General features: G+C 39.1%; 1 protein-coding gene across 1 annotated transcript in view; it reads right to left on the bottom strand.

Moving 5' to 3' along the window:
- Positions 1-27,083, bottom strand: part of LOC100943844 (microtubule-associated serine/threonine-protein kinase 4) — a 162,145-nt gene that overhangs the window by 50,968 nt on the left and 84,094 nt on the right. Inside the window, exons 4-9 of the mRNA XM_023510918.1 lie at positions 21,382-21,460; positions 16,326-16,483; positions 15,073-15,148; positions 13,015-13,224; positions 6,704-6,805; positions 1,830-1,962 (exon numbers count right to left, since the gene is read on the bottom strand). Of these exons, the coding sequence (XP_023366686.1) occupies positions 1,830-1,962; positions 6,704-6,805; positions 13,015-13,224; positions 15,073-15,148; positions 16,326-16,483; positions 21,382-21,460 (758 nt within the window). The remainder of the gene's footprint in view (positions 1-1,829; positions 1,963-6,703; positions 6,806-13,014; positions 13,225-15,072; positions 15,149-16,325; positions 16,484-21,381; positions 21,461-27,083) is intronic.

The raw sequence follows: 27,083 nt of genomic DNA, 5'->3' as shown, positions 1-27,083 counted from the left end.
GGCTGGCTGCAGAGGGTAGGCCTGGGCAGCCCAGCTCCAGAACTCTCAGTCCGACCTTCAAAGGACAGGCTTTAGGTACAATACAATCAGGATTTGTATATTCAATTATCTGAAGAAGTCACATTTTAAGTGTTAACACAGAGATGAAAAATTATCCTCAATCTGAATTTAAAAAATTAAGTATTAAAAGAGTTCAAAGGAACCACAACTCCTAGTGATTAATTTATATGACTAAACTCCAAACTTGTCAAAGATCATTAATTTTTTTAAAGCCTCTATAAAGGCACATAAATGGGCCCCAGATTATCCACCTACTAAAGTTCAGCCTACAGTGATACCTTCTACAAGGTAAGAAAACTGTAAACAACTCACTCACGCTACCATTCAAGCTGACACAATCTTAACTCCACTGGCATGAAGAGTCACTGTAATATACTTTGACAGCTTCCCCCACTCCAACTATTTTCATAAAAAAAAAAAATTAAAAGATGGTTCTATCTTCAATAGAATTTCTGCAAAGTAACTATTATCTGAGAAATACATATTATTTGTAAGCAGTGGGTAGCACTGGAATGGAACCAAGAGTCAGCTTTTAAAGCAGGAAGCTAAGGCATCATTTTGTAATGCCTGAAGTGATTTTTTAAAACTCATCTAAATACCATTAAACATCTGCTCTTTTTATTTCATTGATTTAAACCATTTCTGAAGACTCATGATTCAAAAAGGTAAAGATGGTAATTTAAAAGCCATGGGGGAAAAAAATCTCTCCCCAGGGAACTTTTCAGAAAAGCAGCCGCCAGTCTCTGATAAGTGATGAATCTGTTGTGGTATTTCTTTCAGTACAGTATAAATTTATCTGGCATTATCTCACAGTAATGCATGCATCATTTCACTGGAAGCAAAGATATGATGGCTGAAAGAGCAAACAAAGCCAGGGGAAACAGGCCAGCAGGGCAGAGAGCAGTAGGCGCCTTGGCTTTACAGGGAAAATTCTCTGTGCCAGCGTTTACCCCCATTATAAGCGATTTAGCAAGATAAACACTGTTTGCAAATTCAATTTAATGAACCAAGAAGACAATTTTGAATGAAGGAGTCAACAATAGCTTTAGAGTCTTTGGGGGCAGTATATAACCTGAATGTTACAAATAATAATCTCAAACAATAAGGAACAGGACAAGTTCAGGAGGGACTGGTTTGCCAATATCAGATGTTTAGAAATTCACTAACAGGATGCTTCCTGTTTTCTGATTTGAATATAATGGTATCTTTAAAAAATCTGAATCAACCATAAATCCTTCTACAAGCTTTAAAAATTTCTTTTTTTCATTGGCTGTCTCATGTATTACTATTTTTCATACCGCCATGAGACAAATAAGCAAAAAGATACCCAACCATGTTGCTCTCAATTTAATGTAATCCACTATCAGTTGCATTACTCCCAAATTAAATTTAAATGTCAACTTAATTAACGATAATTTCTTTAGCAACATTTTTAAAATTAAAAGTACTCTCAAGAAGAGCCCAACTGAGCTTTGCAAGAGAAAAAGTACTCAAGACAAGATTGAAATCTAAACCCTTCTGGGATGCTGTGGCATTTTCAAGCTGACAGGCCTGTCTCCATCCTCTAGGTAAACACAAAATGGGTCACGCTCATCTGCTCCTCTGAACTTGACTCATGGCTACTTCCTTCAAATCAGAACTTGTCCCCCAAATGGACTTTCACTAGACAGAGCAGAAACATGGGGAAAAAATAAAGATTTGCCACAAAGTTCTTCTATGAGGCCACAGCATGTAAGTAGGTCAAAGGTCAGCCCAACCAAAGCACTCACCTTCCAAAGGATCCTTGTTGAGTCCCAGCTGGCTAATGATGTACCTAGGGATGTCGGTTTTAATACCCTGTCCTTCTTTTGCATGGCCTTCTGCTGCTTCCAATAGGTAGTAAAATTCTTCAGGATCAAATTCCTAGCAGACAACACAGATAAATACTTCTTTGAGCCAAATTGTCTGAGGTTTTATTACATAAATCCCACTCCCAATAAGACTGCTGGATATATGAGCTCTGACAGTTACAGTTAAAACCTCATCCTAGAAAAAGTGCTACATACCTCACTGCTGAATATCACTATAGTCACCTTTGAGGCACTCCCTTGGGGAAGTTATGCACTGACACCAGTACCTAGTCCATTCTTCAAAGCAATTTTGGAACTTTTTCTGGAATGGCGATAAGAGCTGTCATCTTATGAGGTCTGATAATTAAAACTTGCAACCAGGTGCTTAGGTTGGTGGCACTGTACAAACAACTCAGTAAGGTTTCAGAACCTTACTATATCAGCGTCTCACAGCTGTGTTCATGTCAATGGGTGGCAGTGTCTTGCTGAGTAGCATTCATTATTGTTGCGTGTTTTTGGGTGCCTTACAACAATAGTTCTGATGGTCATTCCAGAAAGAGAGTTTCAAAATTGCTTGGTAGGGTGGAATGGGCACTGGTGTAAATACATAGCTTCTCATGGAAGTAAGTTGATGGTGACCATATTGATATTCAGAGATGAAATACGTAACAGTTTCTAGAATGAGTTTGTGAACTTTATTGTTAGATCACTTGCATGGATGCAGGTTATTTGTACAGAAAGAGGGAAAAATGGCTTTGAAAAGTATATAATTATTACTTCATATGTGAAGCCTATTTATATTTTAAGCCAATGCATTTATATACTCATAACCCAAAGATAATGATCATTTCTAATTCTCTTGTAATATAACTCTGACAGTACCATGTATACTCCACTTAAAAGCTCTATTTCATTGAAAATGAACAGGTCTGATTTATAATTGTGCTTTTTTAGCAAAGCTTTAAAATCTGGGAATTTTGATCCAGAAGATTTGAGACTGATTTTTCTCTCTCTGTATAACCAGTCACAAAAGGAATAATGTTACAATACATTTAGTCAAAAGCTTGGAAGGACACTTCCTTAATATAGAGGTGTCAAAAAATATTAGGAAGAAAACTTCAAATTATTTTTATTAGTTAACTCTACAATTAAGATACCATTAGTCACATAATGTAAAGATTAAAAAGAAAAACAGTAGCACTCTGGGAGGCTGAGGCAGGTGAATCCCCAAAGTTTAGGAGTTCAAGACCAGCCTGCATAAGAGTAAAACCCCATCTCTACTAAAAATAGAAAAATTAGCTAGGTGTTGTGGCAGGTGCCTGTAGTTCCAGTTATTTGGGAAGCTAAGGCAGGAAGATGGCTTAAGCCCAAGACCTTGAGGTTGCCACTTGAGCCCAAGATTTAAGGTTTCTGTGAGTTATGACACCATTGCACTCTACCTGAGTAGAGTAAAATGACTCTTTCTCAAAAAAAGGAAGGACGAGAGGGAGAGAGGAAGAGAAAGAGGGAGGAAATAAAAGCTTCCAATTACTTCTATCTTATGTAAAACTTGGGAATACATTTTTCTTATGTATTTTAATTTTTTTGGCTGCTGCATCTAGTATGTAATAAAACATTTCCAGGATAGCATCACTCTAGTTAGCTCTTGTGATATTGTGAAATATATTCTTGGTCTTCATCCCTGTTTTCAGGTATATTACTCTTAAAAGCTGTAGAATCTTCAAAGTAGTAAGAGTCTTTCTGTATGCTAATAAGGTGACTGGTGGCTAAAGACTCCAGAACTGAGGCTGGTTGTCAGGGGAACCAATCTGATTAGAGGACTGGGAGTTCAGAGTGAGACTAAAGGTTAAGTCGATCACCAATGGCCCAGGGGTATCCAACCTGCAGCCCATTGGCCACATGCAGATTATTTAAGGACTGTTTTGCTTATCCGTGGCCTTGGATATTGCAAAAAGCATGCAGGGATTATTTATTTATTTTTGCTTATCATCTTCCGTTAGTGTTTGGGTATTTAACATGCAGCCCAAGACAACTCTTCTTCTTCCAGTGTGCAGCAGAAAAGAAATAAGGTTGGACACCCCACAATCAATCACGCCTACATAATGAAGCACCCATTAAAAACCTCAAAGAACTAGGCTTGGGCAGCTTCCAGATGGCTGTACATGGGGAAAGTTCCTAGAAGGTGACATACCCAGAGAAAGCGTGGAAGCTCCCTACCCTTTCCCCCACACGTCACCCAGTACATTTCTTCATTTGTATTCTTTGTAATACATTTTATAATTAACTGGTAAAGATCAGTTTTTCCTTGAGTTATATGAGCCACTCTAGCAAATTAGTTGAACCTAAGAAGAATTTCCTGGGAACCGCAACGTATAGCTGACTGGTCACAGGCACAGATAAGCAACCTGGGGCTTGAGATTGGCATAGCAAGGGGAAGACAGTCTTGTTGAGACTAAACCCCTGACTTGTAAGATCTGAAACTATCTCCAGGTAGACAGTGTTGGAGTGGGACCGGAGGGCACCCAGCTGGCACCTGCTGCAGAATGAATGGCTTGCTTATGTGTGAGGTTCCCACACAGCTAGTGTCAGAGTGTGTGTGAGACGACAGTAGGGGAAACTGGGTTCGGTGTTTCCCCTGTGCCACAGAGATGCCACAGATTGTGTGCAGTTATCGATCAAGCTTACAAATTTAAAGCATAGTGGCTATTTTCAGTTTTATTCCCTGACTCCTCCTGCCCCAGCCTCTTTCTCATTCTGATTAATGCCTAACCAAAATAGGCAACTTCAGAATCTCAGTATTCCACCCGAGAATTACTCCAGAATTTCTAAATGCCATATAAGGCAGCTCTCTGTGAATGGAGAAAAGCCAACCCAGAGTAAATGCTCGGTGACCTTTATACATGTACAAACCTACAGTGACTGATGGAGCGAGCGTGGCATAAGATGGTAGTTTGGGGAAACATCCCCTACTACTCTGAAGCTCCAGTTCACCGGAGCTTTACACAGTGCTGAAAGCAGCAACACTTCCAAGCCACTTTTAAGGTCACTTGTTTCCATCTTTGAGAGACTACAGTTTCAGTTTTTCTCTTTTGATTGTAAGTGATTACTGTTAAAAAAAAAAAGAATTATTTCCCTGTAAGTCATGGTCTGCTCTTAGCCTATCTCCTGTTGTCCAGAAAAACCAGTTTTAATGCTAAATGACATTTCCCCTACATTAAACAATTGCAGGAAGTACAAGCATGGAGTACGTAATTCAAAAGCTGCATGAGAAGCAGAAGAAAGTTCCCTTCTCCTTGGGTTCACCAGTTGCCTAGTTCTCCCCTAGAGGCATTCAAAGAAGTTTTTCTTCTTGATTCTTCTGGAGTCACCCACTGCCAAATCGTGTGTTTGATTCTGTGATCTAGAGGAGCTCACCATTGACGGAAAGCCCTCCCCTGCCTCTCCAGCTCCTACCTGTCTCCTCAAGATTTTCCCTCTGCTGTGTCTCACTGTGCACTGATATATGTTTATGGGGCGGTTAACTATCTCATGACTATAAAGCATTATGAATGTTAATTAAAATAAGGGCAGAACCAAAGCACTACCACCACATATGGACTATGTACTTGTGTATGTGTATTTCGGAAAAGCTCTACTACAGGTGGTGTTATAATTACTTTCGGCTAGTAGAACTTAAAAGTGAGTTTTGATGTATACTACTAGCCCCTTAAAACAATGCTCAAGTTCAAAGTTTCATATTTGTTCATGGTTTTGACTGAAATCTCAATTAAAATTTCACAAAACAGGCTGGGTGCAGTGGCTAATGCCTGTAATCCTAACACTCTGGAAGGCTGAGGCAGGAGGATTGTTTGAGCTCAGGAGCTTGAGACCAGCCTGAGCAAGAACAAGGCCCCATCTCCACTGAAGCAGAAAGATTAGCTGGGCATCTGACACATGCCTTTAGTCCCATTGGCTTAAGAGGCTGAGGCAGGATGATTTACGTGAGCCCAGGAATTTAAGGGTGCAATGAGTTATGATGACATCACTGCATTCTACCTGGTGCAACAGACACAAACTCTCTTAAAAAAAAGGAAAAAAATGAACAAACAAAAAACCCTATTAAACAAAGACTTTAAAACAGGAAAATTAGGGCGGTGCCTGTGGCTCAAAGGAGTAGGGTGCCAGCCCCATATGCTGGAGGTGGCAGGTTCAAACCCAGCCCCAGCCAAAAAAAAAAAAAAAAATTGGGGGTTGGCACCTGTGGCTTAAAGGAGTAGGGCACCAGTCCCATATGACGGGGGTGGCAGGTTCAAACTTAGCCCCGGCCCAAAAGTGCAAATAAATAAAATAGGAAAATTATCACTGGCCAAAAAGGTAACTGTTAAAATGAACTAATTTAGATGGGGTTCTATTATATTTTCCCAAATGAGTTACTAAATAGCACTTATTTTTTTAACATGCCACATTATAAAAATAATTTATCTCTGCTGATTTCTCTTTCTGTATTTTCCAAAACAGTGACGTACAGCAAGCATTTTAAATTTGCTATGACATTAAATAATTAAGCTGAGATAAGGTCAAGGAAGCAATAATCTTCCAAGTTAGACCAGAATGTGATATGACAATCACTTAATATAGCACCAGTCCTAGAATTTTTTCCTAAACTAAGAGAGGACAGATCGCATATGGATGTCAACATAAACATTCACAAGCTGTAGTTCCTCCTTTCTTTCCATTTAGCTCTGGTGTTTGAAAGCAAATGAAACGAGCTTTCTGATGGTTACTGCTTTCCCAGTTAACAATAAATAATGGGGTTACATCTAAGGGTGACTTACCAGGCACTCTAATAACCGAGCAGGACGGGCAATAACAATCAGGATCTTTCGAACTAGTTGTTTAATAAATGCCAATTCTCCACTTTCTGAACGATCATGAGCCTAAGAAAAAGCAATGAAAAAAATGATATAGAGTTGCCCCAGCAATGAAAAAAAAAAATCACCAAAGCATGCTAATTAGATAATTGCAAATATTAAAAAATCAGATTCGGCAAATACTCTGAAAAGATTCATAAATAGGCACTAGCTGTATATAAATGAACACTATTAAAAGTTTATATCTACAAAATAGTTTCACTAGCTAAACCTTAGTTGTGAAACTTGGATGTATTATCTATGATAAAAATCAAATGTAAGGCTCTTAATGTGAACCATGAATGAAGGAGATACCCACATATTAAAAGTTTATGACCCATTAAGTCATATAGGCTGGGAAGCTGATAAAGAACCTTGATTTTCCAGATGTAACACCTGAAGTATAGTTAAGGGCCAACAGAGTGAAGGACTGACTTTGTTAGACTGGACATTTGATACATTCATGAAATATACTACATATTTCTCTCTGTAATACAATTAGCATATAAATTAGTTATTTCATCACATGTCAGAAATGTGAAATACTTATTTCAAATGTTTGCTGGATAATGTTTATGCAGGTTGAGTATCCCTTATCCAAAATGTTTGGGAGCAGAAGTGTTTCGGATTTTAGAAATATATGCAAAGTTTTGGAATATTTTGGAATATCTGCATATACATAATGATATATCTTGGGAATAGAAACCAAGCCTAAAGAAGAAATTCATTTATCTCATTACTAAATTGGAATTAGTCAATCAACACTTATATGCACACAGGGAAGTAAAACTCAATGGGAATCAAGTAGGTGGGAGAGAAAAAGAGGAGTGCGGTTAATTCACATAGAACAGGTGTAAGGCAGACATTTTGGGTGAGGACACACACCTGTAGCTTTGTCCTAAAATATACAAAACAAATTATGTAACCAAAATATGTATTCCCCTGTGATATCCAGAAATTTAAAAAAGAAATTCACTTATGTTTCATCTATTCTTTATACACATAGCCTGAAGGTCAACTTATGTGATATTTTTAATAATTTTGTCCACCTGTCACATGAAGGCAGATATGGGATTTCCCACTTGTAGCATCATGTCAGTGCTTAAAAAGTTTCAAATTTTGGATTTTGGATGCTCAACCTATACTTGGATGTGTATATTATGAACATATACATAAGTCATATGTACACATCCATACATACACACACATTTATATGTACACATACACATTCATACGTACACACACATTCATACGTATACATCTATGTCCACATACATATGTATGTTCATATGTATACATGTATATACAGGTATGCACACATGTATACATATACACATACATTCATATGTATACATATATTCATATGTATTCAATTTCACGTAGTAAATAAATAATGCCTGGGCACTCAACTCAGTATAATTTAACTGACTTAAAATATTAACATTTTATTTGATACGTTGCTGAAGCACAATAAATATTGAGAGCAAAGCGGTTTGTTAATAGTCATGTAAATTTTAAGTGCTATTTTCTTGAAGAATTCAGGCCAATCTGTATCGATGCAGGCATAAATACAGTAATGTAAACTTCTATCTATGTTCACCTTCAGGCATTCTTAATTTTTAAGTTTTTATGATTTACTGTCCTCTAAAATTTAAGGAAAAAAACATATATCAAGGTGATGCTTTTACAATGTAACCTAATTTCACAGACTTTAGTAGTAGATGTTTACAATCATTCCTGAAGGTGCTTTACCACGACAAGGACCAACCTCCTCCCTCCAAGAAATGAAGTGGCAGCCCAAAGTTACAAAAAATGACCATACTCAGCATTAATAGATCTACTGATTTTAAGCCATCAAGTCGAAGGCCACTTTCTAAAACCATATACAGGAAAAAGCAAAATGGCAAACATTTAAAATTAAAAAAACAAACAAACAGGGAAAACGACCATTGGTGAATAATCACAGAATACAATGCATTCAAAGAACTCCAACTAGTAACTTTAACTATAGGCCCTCGTAACCAGTAGGGATGCTAGGACATTACATACATATGCATCCACATAGAAACATCTCAAATATTGAAACTGCCTTTAAATTTTCTTCCCAATTTTTGTTTTGCAAGAAAAATAAATTTCGGAAAATATAATGATTGCCAAGAATTACGGTTGTATGCCTTCTTTATAGTTCCTTAATCAAACCCAACAGAAAACCGTAAAGATAAAGCAAAAACCCCACCTAACTTTGTAGTTGACAATTTGGGTTAAATACCGAAGCCTCTTCTTACCATAAAATCACTGTTTTCTAAATTCAGGAATATAAAGAAAATCTAAAAAGGCTGAGCATATTTTGGTGGTTTCTTCAAAGGGAAATGAGAACTTTATAGCTTAAAAAACTTAAGAGCTGGTTAAGATTAAATTCTACTTCAAAAATCATAAAAACAATCAGTTCAGCCCAAGTCACTCCACCGAAGAATTATCAGCCACAAGCAAGACAAAACATATAAGTTACATTAAATAATATTTTACCTGTTAACATTAAGCAGGGGGTGGGGGGAGGAAAAGCTTTGTTAAAATATCACCAAACGACACAATTAGCCTGAGAAGATAAATTATTTTCTTGGTGCTACCAGCAAGCTCCAAAGGGGGAAAAGTAATGGATGCCTGTGTCTGTATTTAAAGATCCGGCCACTATAAAAAGGGCCAAGATCCAGAGATTTGACAGTAGTCTAAAACTTCCAGTGTATATTTGTTGGCTAAACACATCTAAGTGAAAAAAAGAGCAGGGCCACAAATGCATCATCTGCAATTGTCCTGGACCTCAGAACTTTAAAAAAGCATCACTTAAATCAAGTTGTTCAAACCTTATGGGGACCTTGGCTGGGTTACAACAAAAGACAACAATGAGAAAAATGGCGGGAGCTAGGCCCACTTGGCAAAGACTACCACAGTGGGGAACTGACAACCAAATGCAAGATGGGAAAACCAGAGGAAATCCCCACAATTCAGATCTATCTATAACAGGCAAGTTGTGTAACAGATTAGCTCCAAGCTTGGGAAGGACACTGCGAATGTGATGATGAAGGTCATTTTAATCTTTACAAAAGGACTTCAGGAAACTTTTTTGTGTGAAGATAAAGTATTCTTAGTCATACTTAGTAATGACCTTTATGCCACAAGCATACGTGCTTCTCTGGCCAAAAGAGAAGTTTCTCTAAAATTTAATAATTTTTCACCTATTACATGCAGTATAGCCCATTCTCATGACCTTTGCAACTTTAGGATGATTTCTTAATTGCAACGAAACCCTCTGCCAAGTCTGTCATACAAAACTAAATTAAGTGAGGGGTTTCAATTTAAATAGCTTTGGATATCAATTCTACCCTTTTTAGCGAAAGCCCATGAAGCAATGAAAAACACTGGTAATTATGGTAATATCGTGGGACGGAATTGTGGAATCAAGGAGAATCACAGAGGCTCAATACTGAGTTCCTCTTGTCTGACTATCCTATTCAAAAAAACATCATTGAACTTAACATAGTTTTTAAGGTATTCTCACAAGTAGTAAAATACATAGTATTTCCAGCATTTTCTGGAAGCTAATTTCATTAAAAGCCAACAGTAGAATTAGATTATTTGATGATACCTCCTAATAGATCAAATACAGGGGCACACATAGCTATGTATTTTCTTGCTTCTTCCCTCCTTTCCACAGTTACTAAGGAACAGATAAACACCAGGCACTGGGCTGGGCTCCAGAAAGCTGGAGATGACCCCTGTTCCTCAGAGCCCAATGTCTGCAGGTAAAGTGAGAGCCACAGAGAGCATTACAATGCCTTGTGGCTAAGTTCCCTGAGAGGGAAGGCACAGGCCATGTTGAGTTTTTACCTGTAGGCAGGATGGCAACACTGCAGAGTGTTTGATACCCTTGCTGCTATATAAGTGTGTATCTGAGGAGTTAGGACTGGAAGTGGGCAGACCAGGGAGGAGGAGGATCTGAGCTAAGCTAGTGGTTATAGAATAAGAGGAAAGAGTTGCAGAAATATTTAGGAAGTAAACTGTGAAGGTCTAGCAGTTGTACACCGAAGGGAAAGGAGTCGTCTAGTTTGACTCAGAGTTCTAGCAGATGGTGGTGCCAAGGACGGGGCAAAGAATGCAGGAGAGGGAGGTGTGGTGGAGGAAATGCTGAGTCTGGTGCTGGACAGACTGAGCCTGCTGCTTCAGCAGGCTATCAGGTGGAAAGCTATCTCGTAGGCCAGCAGACACATGAAACTGAAATCTGAGAGAGGGCTATTGGTCTGAGATATGGACTGGAAGCCATCAGAGTCCACAGGACTTTAATCCAAGAAGCCACCGAGATCACTAGGAGGTGGGGGAGCAGTGGATGTGAGATGAGGTCATGGGAAAACTGACTTCACAGGAAACATGACTGGGGCCAGGTGCAGTGGTCACGCCTGTAAACCTAGGACTCTAGGAGACTGAGGGAGGTGCGTTGCTTGAACTCAGGAGTTCAAGAGCACCCTGAGCAAGAGGAAGACTAAAAACAGAAAGCCTAGCATTGTGGCAGGCACCTATAGTCCCAGCTACTTGGGAGGCTAAGGTAAAAGGATCACTTGAGCCAGGAGGTTGAGGTTACTGTGAGCTGTGATGTCACGGCACTCTAACTTGGGGCAACAGAGTGAGACACTGTCTCAAAAAAAAAGGAAAATATGGTTGGGAGGAGAAACTCTTGAAAGAGGCACACAAGAAATGGCCAGAGGGGTAACCAAGGATAAGAGAATAGATTAAAAGAGGGAGGATGCAAAAATCTTCCAATAAAATACCCAGTGGACCTGACAGTAAGCAGGACATCAGTGAGTTTCGTGAGAGGGTGTCAGAGCCATTCATTCAACAAATAGTGGAGTCCTTCTGTTATCGACCATCCTAGGTGAACAGAGCAGACACAGTGCACAAAGCCCATGGAGACATTATGTGCAAGTTATGGGGCTCCTCAGAGTGTGGTCCACAGATCAGCGCCAGTCTGTGACCTGTCTGATATCAGAGTGTGATGAGTACGGTCACAGGGAGTGAAAGCATTCAGTGACTCTTACAGCAAGTTTACATTGCCAGGACACCCAAGGGCATGGTCATTTTCCTATAAAACTCATCTCACTTATGGGAGAGAACTAGTTTATGTCAAATTAGAAATTAACAAAAAACAAAACCCAGAAACAATGTGTCCACCCCCAGGACAGCCTGAGAGGCGCTGCTTTAGTAGACTGCAGAGGGTTGCAATGTGACAAAGGGGGACAAAGAACAGAAAGTTTAGATGGAAAAGGAAGAAAAACAGAGGCTGCGCACCAAAGTGGGGTCTTCTTAATCTTGCTAGAAGTACATTCTCTAGAGGCAAGGACAGGTAGATTTCTTGAAAAGTACAATGCTAGTATTAATAGTTTTCTTCAGTTCTGTGCAGTTATTTATGTATTAATGCTTGGGAAAGCCACGTATGATTATGTTTATGTGGGCATAATTTATGCCCTGTAAGATACAAAAACACAGTATATCCAAATACATTGGCTAAACAGGTTTTGCTTATTGGCTCTGGCTGGTCCGTTTCAGTGGGCAATGCACCATTATGCATGCAATTCCATTGCCCACACACTCTTCCTGTCCTGGGTGTTATCTGGAGCTAGGGCAGCAATTGTTAGGCCCAGGCAGGTCCTGTGTTCATCTATCATTTCGAAAATGAGACATTTTGCTAGAAAAAGAACTGACATTTATGAAAATATAAGTTGCCATGTACTACCCAACGCCACATGCAGGTTAATTAATAGAATACCCAGCCTGGAAGAAGCCGGCAATTTTCCATTTAGTTTTTTCAGATATTGGAACTAGATAGCATCATCAAGTAACACATGTACGCTCAGGCAATTTATAACATTATGGTTAAGGGGGGGAAACTATCGCTGCTTCAAAATTCTTTCTGATCCACTTATCCTTGAGTCATAGATTGTCAGGTCCCAAAGTTCCTCTGTAAAGGTTATTACCTTAATTTTCTATTACTATAAATAATGACTAGAATCAATTTATAGTAAGTAGCAATCAGGTAAGTGTTTTTGCTTTTTCTTTGCTCTCCTGGAAGGTGAACTCCAACCCATGGTTATAATTTGTAAGCAAATGATCTCGAGAAAAAAAAAAATTTTTTTTCCAGGGGAAATGTGAAACACATCAGAAAATGTTATGTGGTCCGTGGTTCTTACCTCCTGTAACAATTTATCCAATTTGTGCTGTAATTCAAGGAAGTATCGCGAGGTGATGAGACCCTGGTGAGATTTATCCAAGCAATCCCGAGCCAGTTCAATAATCTGGTGGTGAGTGAAACTAAGCACTCCATCTGCCAGGGGAAGAACGTTATCTGGAGAGTAGCTGGTGATAATTTCTTTCAGGCGTTCTTCCATCTGAGCCGTAGCCTATTTGGAGAAGACACACACACAGAGATGTAATGCAGGAAAACACACATGTGAGCCATTCAGCCACCTCATCTACCTGGCATTTTCAGACACCTTTACAAGTTGTTAAATAGACTTTTAGAAGACATTACATGTATTTAAAAGAATCCTCCTGTGGGATACAATAGCGGTGCATACATGTCATTATACATTTCTCCAAACCCACTGGCTGTGTAACACCAAGTGAACACCAACGTAACTGCAAACTGTAGGTGACGATGACACGTCAGTGCAGGTTCACCTACCACTCTGGGGCAGGGTTGGGGGGGTGCTGCTGCTGGGGGAACTGTGCCTGTGTGGAGCAAGGGGTGTATGGGAAATTGCTGTAGCTTCCACACAATTTTGCTGTGAAGCCATAAGTTGTCTAAAAGATAAAGTTTACTTTAAAAAAAAAAAGGAAGAAAGAAACCCCCAAACAGCAGCAGCCTTACTATGTGGAATAAAGAGTAGAGGTACAAAGTGAAAATAAATATTACAGAGGGCTAAGACCCTTCTTCCTCTGTGGTATCCGATGTTAAATGGTCCACGTAAGCTGCTCCTAAGAGCGCAAATGATACCTTTGAGTTGTTAGGCTTGCTATTTTAGATCTTGGGCTCCTTCCGAGACAGATTGTCAAAAATAGCAAATATTTATGTTCTTTATGTAATCCCCAAATCAGGATTGTTGCTAGAGTTGCACAGGATGAGCCAAAAGTTTTCTTCTTGGCTAGGTTTGGATGTGCCAGGACCTGCCCCTTACATCATCCAGATCATTTTCTTGAAAAGTGCTGTCGTGTACAAAAGGCCAAGGGAATTCCCTCGGCAAAATAAATCTAAAATTTCCTTCTCAACTTTCATTGTCTCCCATCACCTACTGCCTAATCAATATTCCTTGCTCACGTTAATTACATATGCAGGGAGACCCCCCCCCTTTCTGTTCCCCTCTAACGTCCTGCCCTGCATTAACTAGGTACAGTCAGTGTCCGCTTCCCCAGTGAGCAAGGGGCATGTGACAAATAGCCAAAACAGCTGTAATCAATGACATCAATGTTGGGTTCATTACAAATAATAAGTACTCTACTCCTGATTGATGAAACCAAAGATTTCCTTTTGTTCTCTTGCTTAGGGCAACAAAAGAGGAGGGGAGAGGGTCAGGAAAAACACAAAGACGCCCTCTCCAATGTTTGCAGAAACACTTTGGAGAGATGACGTGGAAACAGGTGAGGTAAGGGGCACCATGGGAGTGCAGATCTTCCAGCCAGGACTTTGGCAACAACTCAAATTGCTCTCTGGCTCAATTCACACTCCTTCTGCCATTCTAACTGGAGAATCCTGCGATTACACCTTCGCTTCCAAATTAACATAGAAAAGAAAAATGAGGTGTAAGAGTAAAGAAATACCCCTCAAAAGGACAACTTTTGCAACCCCTCAATCTACAGGCTTTTGAGGGAGAGCAACAGTCTCTGCCTGTCAAGACGGCAGCAGGCTCAGAACACAGTACCGGGACATGAAGTACCGGGACATGCAGTGTGTCCAGGCCTTTCAGCACATGCCTCCCTGGAGCACCTCACCAAGCCCTCCCAGTGTGGGGAGCACGTGAGCTAGACTCCCTTTAAAGCCAGTTTAGCACAAAGAGACAGCAGTTAATTCTCGGCAGCTATCAGTTAACCTTTTGTAAGAAATCTCTTTTTAAGAAGGCTATGCATGGTTCTGTTTTAGGCAATTCATGATTGCACTGGATCCTCACTTCCCACAACAAAACCGCCTTACAGACTCTGACCTACGTCGCCCGTGCGTTCAGATGCTTGGCATCTTAAATTCAATTCATTACCTTTGGGAACCTTTCTTTGTAGACATGGTTCATCATAATTATTTCATGGTCACAGCAGGCGGGAGAACGTCCGGGGCTGCAAGCAGAGCAAATTACCCTTTTAAACTTGCCACAGCATGAAATGAAAATAAGCTTTTTATTTATAAACAGTCGGGCGCATCACAAATACCACACAAGCTTTGTAAGAAAAGTATACTAGGTAATACACTAACAAAATCAGTCGTTAGTACACATGTACCCGCAAGTACAAAGATGCTCTGAATAGGATTCAAGAAGTGGAATGCCACAAAATAATTATGGTTACAATACAACAGTGTTTCTGAAAATGTACTTCAATGGGGATTATATTCTGCATGCAGTATGAGCTTGTGTAAACTCTGGAAACCAATTAATGACCTGCAATATGAAATAAAACAGGGTAGCTATACACGGCAACATCTAAGACACGTGTAACAGTGCAATTTCACACTTTTATTGTACACCTGCGCTCTGCCACACACCCCTGAAGAGGTCTGAGTGTCTTCCATGGCACAGGTGTCATAATGGAAATCCATTTTCTAGCTTGGCAGATATTTATGGGAGCGCTGAGGTGGGCACTATGTATACATACAAAGCAAAGGCATACAATGGTATTTTTCTTGTTATTTCACTAGCAGGTACGTGTTCCTCTCTAGTGGTGTACACTGTAGCTGTGCAACTTCACATCTATGTTCCTGGGCCAGATATCTTCAGATGTCCTTTAGTAAAACTGAAACTGGCACTCGTGTGGCATAAATAGTGTCTGTAGATGAAGTAGTAAAACTGGTCTTTGATCGCACATCTGAGTCATTCTAACATACCCCACAATAATCTAGTGTATCTATGTTTCATATTAGCTTATGAGACTAGATATTGAAGAACAGCACAAAGACAAAGCTCTTCTTGGTAAACCTTGATATTCCACTGAATACCTAACAAGATTGCCTTAAAAGTTCCGATGACTGGAAATTTTCCTAAATAGGAAAACTAAGGCCGTCACGATCACGGCTATCAGCGAATTGTGAGAATTTAAAAGAAAAATAGTAAGATTCCTTTCAATGGTAATTAGTATAATAATATCATGCCTTGGTGGAAAAACCATGCTATGTTAATATTAGTTGACAAATCAATTAACACAGGTATGATATACGAATTAAAGAACCAGGAGTCTTCACTCAAAATGGTTAAACACAGATAATCCCACTAAATAAAGGTTTTCAGCCGGGTCCACACACCTCAGACTTCGGGAACGGGGACGCATTGGTGTGTTCCTGCATCTGTTCTCAGTGGCGATGCTTTCAGTGGTACAGAAATGTTTCGATAAGAAATGTAATTCATCTGGCGTTGGTTGGTATGGTAACTGATGCAACTTCTCCTGAGAGGAACAGGATGACTGAAACAAACCAAAGTGAGATTATATGACTACCTTGAAAAGAAATTCCTCAAATGAACAGGAGACCAACACGCTGGACATGGGTGATTTTATAGTTTCCAGATAAACCATTTTATAATTTCCTTTTCATGCTACAGTTATGAGAACTATGACCTAAATGACCATTGACGCTGTCTCTAAAACGTCAAAATGCTTTCCATATTTCACCCTATTTGTTTACAAGACAATTTCTCAAAGTACAGTTTACTGTTGGGAGGAAACCCAGGCTCTGAAAATGGATAGGACCCAGTTAAAGCCAAAACAAGAAAGACACAGTAGAGTGAGATTTGAGTGCATTACATCACAGGTGAGCTCTCGACTGAGTATGGTCAGCCTTATCTCCTGCTACCCACAATCAAATGCTGTGACTTTTATGTATGTACCACATTTAAATTATTATTAGTTTTTTGAGATAGAGTCTCACGTTGCCCTGGGTAGAGTGCCCTGGCATTATAGCTCACAGCAACCTCAAATTTTGGGGCGCAAGTGATCCTGTTGCCTCAATTTCCCAAGTAGCTGGGACTACAGGCAGTAGGCCACAATGCCCAGCTGGTTTTGTTTTGTTTTTTTTTTTAAGAGATGAGTTCTCACTCTTGCTCAGGCTGGTCTTAAACTCCTGAGCTCAAACAATCCACCAGCCTCTCAGAGTGCTAGGAATACCTGTGTGAGCCACTGCACCCGGTACCATATTTAACTTATATGATGTGACATCATAAATAGGGTAGTGAAACCTCTTTTTATAATGCATGCTGCCCTTTGATGCACTTGCCATCAGTATGTGCCATGGGTAAAAACGGGGAGGATGAAGACGAAAATCATCACTCAGCACTTGGAACAAGGTACTAAAGATGAACAGCTAAATAACACTGCTTTTACTCCATTTAACTATAAAACAAAGAAATTACTTGTTTTCACTTTTAGTGGGAGGTAAACTCTCTGATCAGTTCTAATAAAAGCGATGGAGATATTTTTGAGTGTGAGGAAACATAGAATAAGCATATTTTGAAAGATAGCACCCATTTGAAAATGTCAGTTCTCATACCATTTTTTTTAATCTGTCATTAAAAGCACCCTTCATAAATACCAAAGCATTGCAATACAGCAGCCCTGGAAATTAATAACTAAAGCTTATAAAGACCCCTCCAACTTGAAATTCTAAAATGCCTTACTAAGTATTTACTGTGTGACAAAGAAGGATTTTATAATGTAGTATGATTACTTTATAAACCATTAAAATGAGAAGATTACAAGAAAGACTTATGAGATGAATCAAAGCTCAGTTTAGAAACTACAGGCACAGCCTTAAAACACTTTCACTATGAAAAAAGGAAAGAAAACACACGAACTAAAGTCAATTCAAGAAATTAGAAAAATAATAATAAAAAAATCAATGTAAGCAGGAGAGAAACAGTGGTGATAAAAGCTAAGATAAGGAAATTGGCAAGGAGAAAAACAGAATTAAAAATCTATAAACACATTTCAAAGGCAAATAAATGTCTTCAATCTTGTAGCCAAGATTTCAAAACCTATGAACCCAGAAGTTCGTCCATAAATTTACAGTGATCTCTTTTGGTGGCAAAGCACCAACTGAACTGATGAGAAGCTATTTAAAATATTTATTTAATCCACTTAGTACGAATGTTGATTCAGCTTGCTGTAGAAATATCAATATATTTGACTATGAACCACTAGTCCCATCATGGATCGTACAGGGACTGTGTTACCTTTCTAAAAGTGAAAATTCATTCCAAAACATACCAGGCTCTAGAGTTTCATCTAAAATATTATGGGTCTGTACTTGCATGAGAACAATATCAACCAGCTTCAGAGAGGTGTCTCTCGTGGAGGAAGGGAGGAGAAAGGGTGCACAGGGGCTTTGGTGGTTATTCTTCAACATTTTTCCATTAAATGAAATAAAATGTGTTTTTAAAAACAGCTGTAGCAAATATAACAAAAGTTAACAGCTGTTAAATCTAAGGAATATTTTGTGATTGTATAATATACACAACCGGATAACTACAAGGAATTCAGCCCGTGTTTAGTGATGATAATATGAGAAACTCAAGGATGCAGCAGTACAAGTAAGTGTTAGCGCCTTCATAGTATGGAAGAAAGTAGGGGCAAGCAGCTTCTCTGGGGAGAGAGCCCCTTTCTTCCCAGCTGGAATAAGCAAAGTGTAAAATGGAAACTGGGTCAAACCAGACTGACATCAGGACGAGACTAGAGCAGCGGGAACAAGTGTCCTTGGCTGGCAAAACGGCCTGGGGCTGATTCAAAGGGCACAAATGGGGCCCAAAGGGTAACTCGTGTTGGACAATGGAGAAGGACAAGTTCAATTTCTGCAGAGAGAAGGAAGTCAGAGGACAGCTTCAAAGCCACTGAGGAAAGCTGCTAAGGACGACAGAGGAATCCAAGTGTCGTCCCCAAGAACTCATACAGTCACTGAAGAGATGCGTCGAGGTGTCTGTGGACTACCTCTGAGAAGTCTTTCAAGAACTACGTTGTGCTCTATATAGCTCATTGCTGAAGATCACTATGGTTACCAGATGGCCAACGGGAGGACCTGGAAGGTGACCACAGTGATATTCAGCAATGAGGCACGAAAGTACTTTTCCTACGATGAGTTTGTGGACTTAAACTGTCAGGCCTTGTATGACAAGAGCTCTGGTGGCCATTCCAGAAAAGAGTTCCAAAATTGTTCTGAAGGACAGACTAGGTGCAGGTGGCGGTGCCTAGCTTCCTGAAGGGCAATACTTCAAAGGCGACTATAGTGATAATTCAGCAACGAGCTATGTAACACTTTTTCTAGGATGAGTTCATGAATGTAATTGTCTGACCCCACACATGTGTATGAATAAAAATTGTATCCCAGGGCTTTTTCTGTAGGCAAATGTGGAAGCAATAATCCCATTTGACTAATGGGAAGGTTTAAGAAAGCCATCTAAATTCCTTAAAAAGAGCCAAGAGACTGGGCCTAGACTGCTTACTGTATTCTTTGGGTGGAATAAGGGAGTGGCAAACAGTCTGAGTTAATTCTCTATATTTTAGATTTCCTATCCATAAAATGAGGAAAACCATGGCAATTATATTATAGGCTCTGTGGCTAGGAGTCAACAAACCAATGCATATTAGTTAAACTCATGCCTACCGTGTATGTACTTGTAAAAATTACTCAAAAAATTCCTTGTCCAAAATGTGATCTGAGTCTATGTGGCACACACTTTATAGACTCACTTTTAAAAATGGTGTATGATTTACTAATTAGAGATGGGAAGAAGATTGTTTACTCTCCTTTATTTTTCTTGTAAAAGAGAGATTTCTGCAACCAAGCTGTAAGAAAATGTGACTGAAGGCAATACAAGATGAGACAGCTGAAATAGAAAAAAGACTCTGGGGTTAGGAGACACATCTAAAACAACCAGTGACAGCTGCTGCCATAATAATCAAGAAGGACTTCGCTATTATTTAGTGACGAGTTTATTCAGTAATGCCATTCAGGATTTTTAAGCCTCCTTTCTGATGTGAGGTTGAGGTATCACTGAAATTACTCAAGGCTAGGATGTTGTTAAATGTACTCAAGGCTAGGATGTTTTAAATGGACAGTAAGTTACTGTATCACTACAAAATGGAATAATGGATAGATAAATTACCTCTCTTCAATAAAATATTACAAGGAGAGGGTAAAAATAATCCAGCAGATTTTAACAACTGGGTTTTAAAAGCGCTCCAGAAAACCCACATGATAATCGGAATTCTGGAAACACAGAACAAGGTGGGAGTGAGATCAGTTAGAGTTTATGTCACTACAGTTTCTTGTCAACTCCAGTGTTGCTAAGTGGCTGAATCTATGTGCTTAACACAGTGCTGGGAGCTGTGAAAAATACAATAGATGGATATCCCTACACAATGAACCAGAGAGTTTGACAAAATGAGGAAGGAAATGAATCAGAAGGCCTCTCGAGCCAGAGGACCACATTCCTGGCTGGTGCAAGGGCAGCCGGATCACCAGATCACCTCATTCATGGAACGCCTACAACGTACTGGACCTTTCTAAATGAACCTGGGTTCTAAAGCCCAACAGATACACACAGCCCACAACATCACCAGTTTAAACAAACCCAGCATATATTTAACCTGCTGAACTGTTTCCAGTATTTGCTAGGCCCTGTGAGAAAGGTACTGTCTGGGGCAAGAGCACCCTTTTCCCTCTATCCTATTTTCATGGTTCTACCTTATCTCTTTATTTTTCTTAACCTTCTTTTATGTTGTTTTAATCTCTCCTTAAAAGAAAGTTCTTATCGGGAAGGCACAGATAATTTAAGGCAGCGGTTCTCAACCTTCCTAATTCTGCAGTCCTTTAAGACAGTTTCTGTGGGTCTTGACCCACAGGTTGAGAACCCCTGATTCAAGGCTTGCCATTTTTTTTTTTCCTTTGAGGGGGAGAGATAACAAAACAAACAATTCTCTGTCTGAGCCACATAAGGAAAAAGACCCAGTCCATCGAAGTTTAATGGCATTTTCAGCACTAATATCACTGGCATGGAACCAAAGTAATGAGACCAGATTGTAGAGTTTTCACCCCCAAAACTACACCAAGCGGTTTTAGAATGAAAGTTCCCAATCTCCTCCAAACTTGCAAATCCTGGAGCTTACTCAACGTTTGCACTGCAGTTTAAAAGCTTGCAGCCAAAGTCTGTCCTTTTTGGGCTTATCAGGCCATTATTTGACATATCCCTTACTCAGAGTGGCAGACTTGCAAAATCTATCTCCTCCTCCCTACCAGGAAACACTCAGAGAATACACTGCCTGCATAACAGCTCTGTGGTTGTGAGGGAGAGAAAAAAATGTCAGGCACTTACAGACACCGTAGAGCTGGGTGTGTTTGTCCCATAGCCAGAGGAGGGGAGAGAGGCCAACGACCAGCGGCGTCCATCAGTCCTATTGAGAAAGTGAGTTTAGTTTAGGCCAACATTGGAGTACTGTTAACATGGGAACCCCAGGGAAACCCAGTATTTTTAGTCAAACACTGACACAACCAGAGTCTGTGAGGATGTGCAAACGTTCAGGAAGGGTCAGGGTAAACAAACATTATACAGCAGGTTGACTTTTATTTAAACTGAATCAATACGCCCAAACAAGTAGAAAGTGAATGGGCTGATCCATAATATTGATCTCTCACTAATACACGTTGACAAAATGAATACCAGGGATAATTACAATGGTCAGACTCAGCAGATTCGAATGAATAAAAACAGAAAGGGAGGAGGAAAAACCCCCTCATCTGGAAACTCATACCCAGAGCCAACGATCTCTGCAAGGGCCTGAATTCCAACGTGGCACAGAGCCTGTGGTGAATTGCATAGCACCCTAAACACTTTCCGCATATTATATCATTTTCCAGGGAACAGTTCTACTCTTCACGCCTAGGGAAGAAGGGATCATTTGGGCTCATGGCTGGATCAAGCCTGAAGTGGCCAATAACTTTAGCATTAAGAAAGTGACTGATCTATGCTCAGAATCTCTTAAGAGTTATAGCCCTCTGACATGACCTGGCTTCATGAAGTGTTACAGCAAAAGCCTCTCGCTGAGTTTCTGAGCCTGCAGCCCAGCTCTGGCCAGGGATAGTAGGGGCAGAATGAGAAATTCTCCACTGGTGATAGAACTTAAGGCAAAGAGTAAAGCTGCCTGCCCCAGTCTTAAAGGCAAAGCTGTCAGGAGCCATGAAGAGAGTGGTTTTATCTCTCAATGACAAGATGTATAGCTTCTGAGTTAAACTCTGGTTATGAATCAGGGTCCTTATAAGGGTCTCCGATGAGTTAATACAGTAGCAGAGATAATACGACTGCAAGGGCAGGAGCACAAGAGAAAGCAAATTTCAGGAGATCTCTGGCATTGCAGACCTGTCACTTCACTAGCAATTTTGAGTAAGACTGTACCTTTAAAGTCACAGGACATTGTGAAAACAAATACAGGCAAATGTGCCAAGAGGCAAACCAGGAAACACACACTTTATAAAGAGCAATACTGCAAGATCACACATAAGTATTTTGTAATTCACCATGTGAGAGATAAGAGTGGACAAAAATTTATCAGAGACGCACTCACAGTAAGTTGAAGTCAGAGAATTCAAATCACTAGTTTAAATTAGACAAAGATCACCATTTTAAAAACTCATGTTTTAACCTAAATTTACATCCAAGGGAAAATCAAATAGGCTGCTGTGGATGCTACCTTCAATACAGGCAAAAGGGCAAAATCACAGAACTACTGCAATGTTAAGACTTCAGTACAATTTACATTTCTGCACCGTGACTGGAGTACAATTGTTACTCCAGTAACAATTTTTTCTAATTATGTTTAAAAAAAAAAAAGAAGCAAAATAAGATGTAAATATGCCAGATACAAGAGATTGGGAGAACTAGGTTCTATGTTCTTTAAAAATATTTTAAACAGGGCAGTGCGTGTGGCTCAAAAAAGTAGGGCGCCAACCCCATATACCAGAGGTGGCGGGTTCAAACCTGGCCCCGGCCAAAAACTGCAAAAAATATATTTATATATATTTTAAACAATTAAAATGTTAAAGGTTTATGAAGAAGATAATTGTAATAACATGTTTATAAAGTTGATATCTATTTAAGGGCCACAGGTTGAGCCTATTTATTAAAGACTTGAAAATGCATGTCTATACTTTATATTTTAAATATCTCCAATTTAAACATGTAAGAAAAAGGTATGATTTTAAAAGAATTATTCAGTCCATTTAATAGCAATTATCAGGAACTAGTCTCTGGAAAGAGTGAGGACACAATCTCCCCCACCATGATTTTGTTTTGTGATTCATTAATTCTCCTTTCCCTCGGGTATCAATGAACATATTTCAGATGAATGAACAATTCCAAGAGGAGACATGTTCTTATTAGTTCTGAAGCATAAATTACATTTGCTCGCTCTGGAAAACACACAACTAGAAAGATGTTTAAACAAGAATGCGCCGAGTACTCTGTACAGCCATGGACCAGAAATAATTTATGTCTCATAAAGTTCCCTAAGTCGTCTGTGTCTGTTTACTCAAATGGAGCACAAAGGACCATTGCATTTTCATTACCATGACAACGGCACATCAGAAGTTACTATATATGTTATACGCAGTACTTAAGAGAGATCAGGTCCTTTTTTCAAGAAAGCTATCACACAAATGCAATTTGGATCCTCCTAACAACGTCGTCTTTTCTTTGCAGAAGCTACCAATAAAATGTCATCTGAAGGTAAGTCTACACTGTCGCCATGCAATAAGACTTTTTTGAAGAGTCTTTGCCCTGTGGGTGGCAAGCTCAGTGCTATGTTAAATGAAATAGGAAGAAGGGAAAAATATCTAATGGGAACATAGAACACAAAGAAATGGATTAAAAAAACATCATTTCAACACCACTCACAAAAAGTTACAGATTAATACGACAACAAAGAATGAAAAGTCTCGATATCAACCTGGCTATCACAACTGTACCAAGAGGAAGTCAATTTTTTTTTAATTTAATTGTTGTAGTCACTGGGGTGATGCATTATATATTCTAGTTGATACTGAAACAAGTTGGATTATGCCAGTAAGATGTAACCAACTAAAGGAATTCTGAAAGAGTAACTAGGAGGTTACTGCCTACCAGTATTCAACCTGAACCAAGCAGGCAAATCTGTTCTGGTAATCTCCTTATAGAACTAAACTCTGAGATTTAACCTGGTGAATGATACCTACTAAGTGAGAGAGACCCAAGGCAATTATTCTAAGGGCTCTGTATTTCCTATGGAAGTAAAAGCAATTTCTACAATGTAAAACTCTGCATCTTCTGGGAAAGGTAGGGCAATATTACCACCTTCATCTCATCACAAAGGAAAAAAGTAACTCCACAAACAGGTAAACTGTAAATAAGTACGGCAATTAGCAATGTGCAAACACGTTTCCTTGCTCCAGGCTGTGGTACTCATTTTAATCCTTTATTTTAGCTTAATATTAAAAGATTAACTTGATAATTTTACTCTCCAATTAGAGAGTATGGAAAGCAATGCACGTCGCCATACTTTCCGGTATACAATTAGATAGTATATTATAGGAGATGTCTATCTACTAGGTAGTATTAGCGCATGGTACAGGAAAGATCAGGAAAGATTAATAATAAGCCTGACTTTTATCCCTTTGCCTAAGACTAATTTCAAAAACAGAGGACTCTTTCCTTTATTAGACTAAAGTTAAACAAAATGTGGGCGTATCAAACCAACACTATTTCCTAAAGGCTCAGAGATTAACACCACGTGGAAGGGGATTAACACCCACGAGTGGAATCTCCATGTTTCCTGCATGGCAATCAACTCTAAAATGAAAGAGAAAGACCCCAGGTGTTAGATAAAAACATACGAATTTTAGTTTTCATAATTAACAGTGCGTTCATAACTAACACAGGGTTCTGTTTACTCGAATAAAAGTTTAAAAAGATGATCACTCACATCCTAATCTAAATTAATACTTTTTGAAGAGTGTGGAGGGAGTTCCATCTGGAAATTCATGCAAAATGAACCAGAGGTCTCCTGTGATAATCTTCTGTCACGGTTTATGGTTTGTTTGTCAAAAATTAACATGCCTGGGGGTTTGTGTACTTTTTTTATAGCACAGAAACCAGATTGATCTGTCCTCTAGTCACCTACTTAATTATTAGATCCTCTTCATTTTTATAAATCTGGCAGGATTAAGACACTATGATTTCTGTCATGTTTAAATGCACTCTGTAATGAGATTTCCACTTTTCTTATTACTTATAGTAATTAAACGCATTCCCCCTTTGTATAGATGTGTTTTAAAGACTATGGTGGGCACTTATTTATCAATTTTTATAGGATTTCTCTTCCTACTTAAAACAGAAGTACCATCGGGAATTAATATTCTTTGGGCAAAAAGCCTTTCCAGCTAATTTTCACATTTTCTTTACAGTCCTTAAAGTAAGGCACTAAAAAAATAAAAGCGGGCATTGGGGGGAAAAAATCAAAGTGTGGTTCTCAATAAGTTCTTTGGAGATAATATTTTAATCACTCTGTATCCCCTGGTAGAATACACATATGCATTTAACATATGATGAGAAATAACTAATAAACCATACTTTTTGGTGAAATTTAAAGGAATCTTAATTACACAAAATTCTGAAGATGCTGCAAACGTATCCTTTTCCCTGGGTTTCTTTCTTCTTTTCTTTTCTTTTTTTTTTTTTTTTTGAGACAAAAAAAATCTGTTTCACTCTGTTGCCCTGGGCTAGAGTGCTCTCGCATCATAGCTCATGGCAACCTCAAATTCCTGGGCTCAAGTGATCCTCTTGCCTCAGCCTCCTCAGCAGCTGGGACTATAGGCATCCATCACCATGATGGCTAATTTTTCTTATTTTTCGTAGAAACAGGGTCTCACTCTTGCTCAGGCTACTCTCGAACTCCTCAGCTCAAACAATCTCCTACCACAGCCACTCAGAGTGCTAGGATTATAGGCATGAGCCATCATGCCCGGTCCCTTAGATTTCCTAATATAAAATGCATTACATGTTAATGGAACACTGCAAGTTTTATGTAAGAACAAATATACAGCAGGTACAAGAAAAAAAAATGTATATACACTTTAAGAAAGGAAGAAAAACTATTAAAATTGTAACATTCAAGTCACATTTGACTTCTGCAATTACAAGAGATACAATATACAAGATAACAAACATTATTGACAAATACCGAGTATTACAATTTTAATTCAGTTTTTTCCTTTTCTGATTGTATACACATTTTTTGGCACCTATATTTTTAAGCCTACCCATGTGTCTTTATTAAGTGCTACTTTCATACACTTCAGGATATGATTATAATCTCGAGGAAAATTTAGCAAATATCTAGGACATTCAAATAATAAACCAAATTTATCCTGAATATTCAGAAACCTGGCTGAAAGGGCATTTTCCTTTCTTGGTATTTCTCCTGGGTGGAGAAGGATAAGGTGTACACATGTGAGGGGTGGAGGAGCCCAAAAAGGAGAAGGTTGGGCTTCAGGGTGAAGTATACTAATTCCACGTGCAGAAGGCAGCAGAAATAACCACGTATACATACCTCTTTGGCTTAGCTAAAGCATAGAAAAATCCCTAACTGAAAAGGTTTGACATTAGATCACACACCCACCATTGTCTTCAGCAACAAAAGCTTCCTCTTGACTCAATGACCCAGATATGACACATATAGCTTTGATATTTGGTGCCCCGAACTAAACACGACAGGAAGAGAAAATACAAAACATTGTCTAGCTCACCGTGGCCTTCTCCTCAGGGGGATCAAGATATTGCCAACTTGATGCTCTTAAACAGAGAGGCATCTCAGATGTGACCCCAAGACAGTCATTTTTATAAAAAAATATTTCGACGATAAAAAAAATTACACTAGGATACAGATGAATCCAGTCTCAATACTATCAGCTCAGAAAATCTGGTAAAAAGTACTTGAGCACCAAGTACAGGCCCTGAAATAGGAGTGGGAGAAAAGAGAGGAAGGGTAA

This window comes from Otolemur garnettii, unplaced genomic scaffold, assembly GCF_000181295.1.
Source record: "Otolemur garnettii isolate 467f Iridium unplaced genomic scaffold, OtoGar3 scaffold00017, whole genome shotgun sequence".
In the NCBI taxonomy this organism is placed as follows: Eukaryota; Metazoa; Chordata; class Mammalia; order Primates; family Galagidae; genus Otolemur; species Otolemur garnettii.
This window is presented reverse-complemented; position numbering and strand designations above follow the sequence as displayed.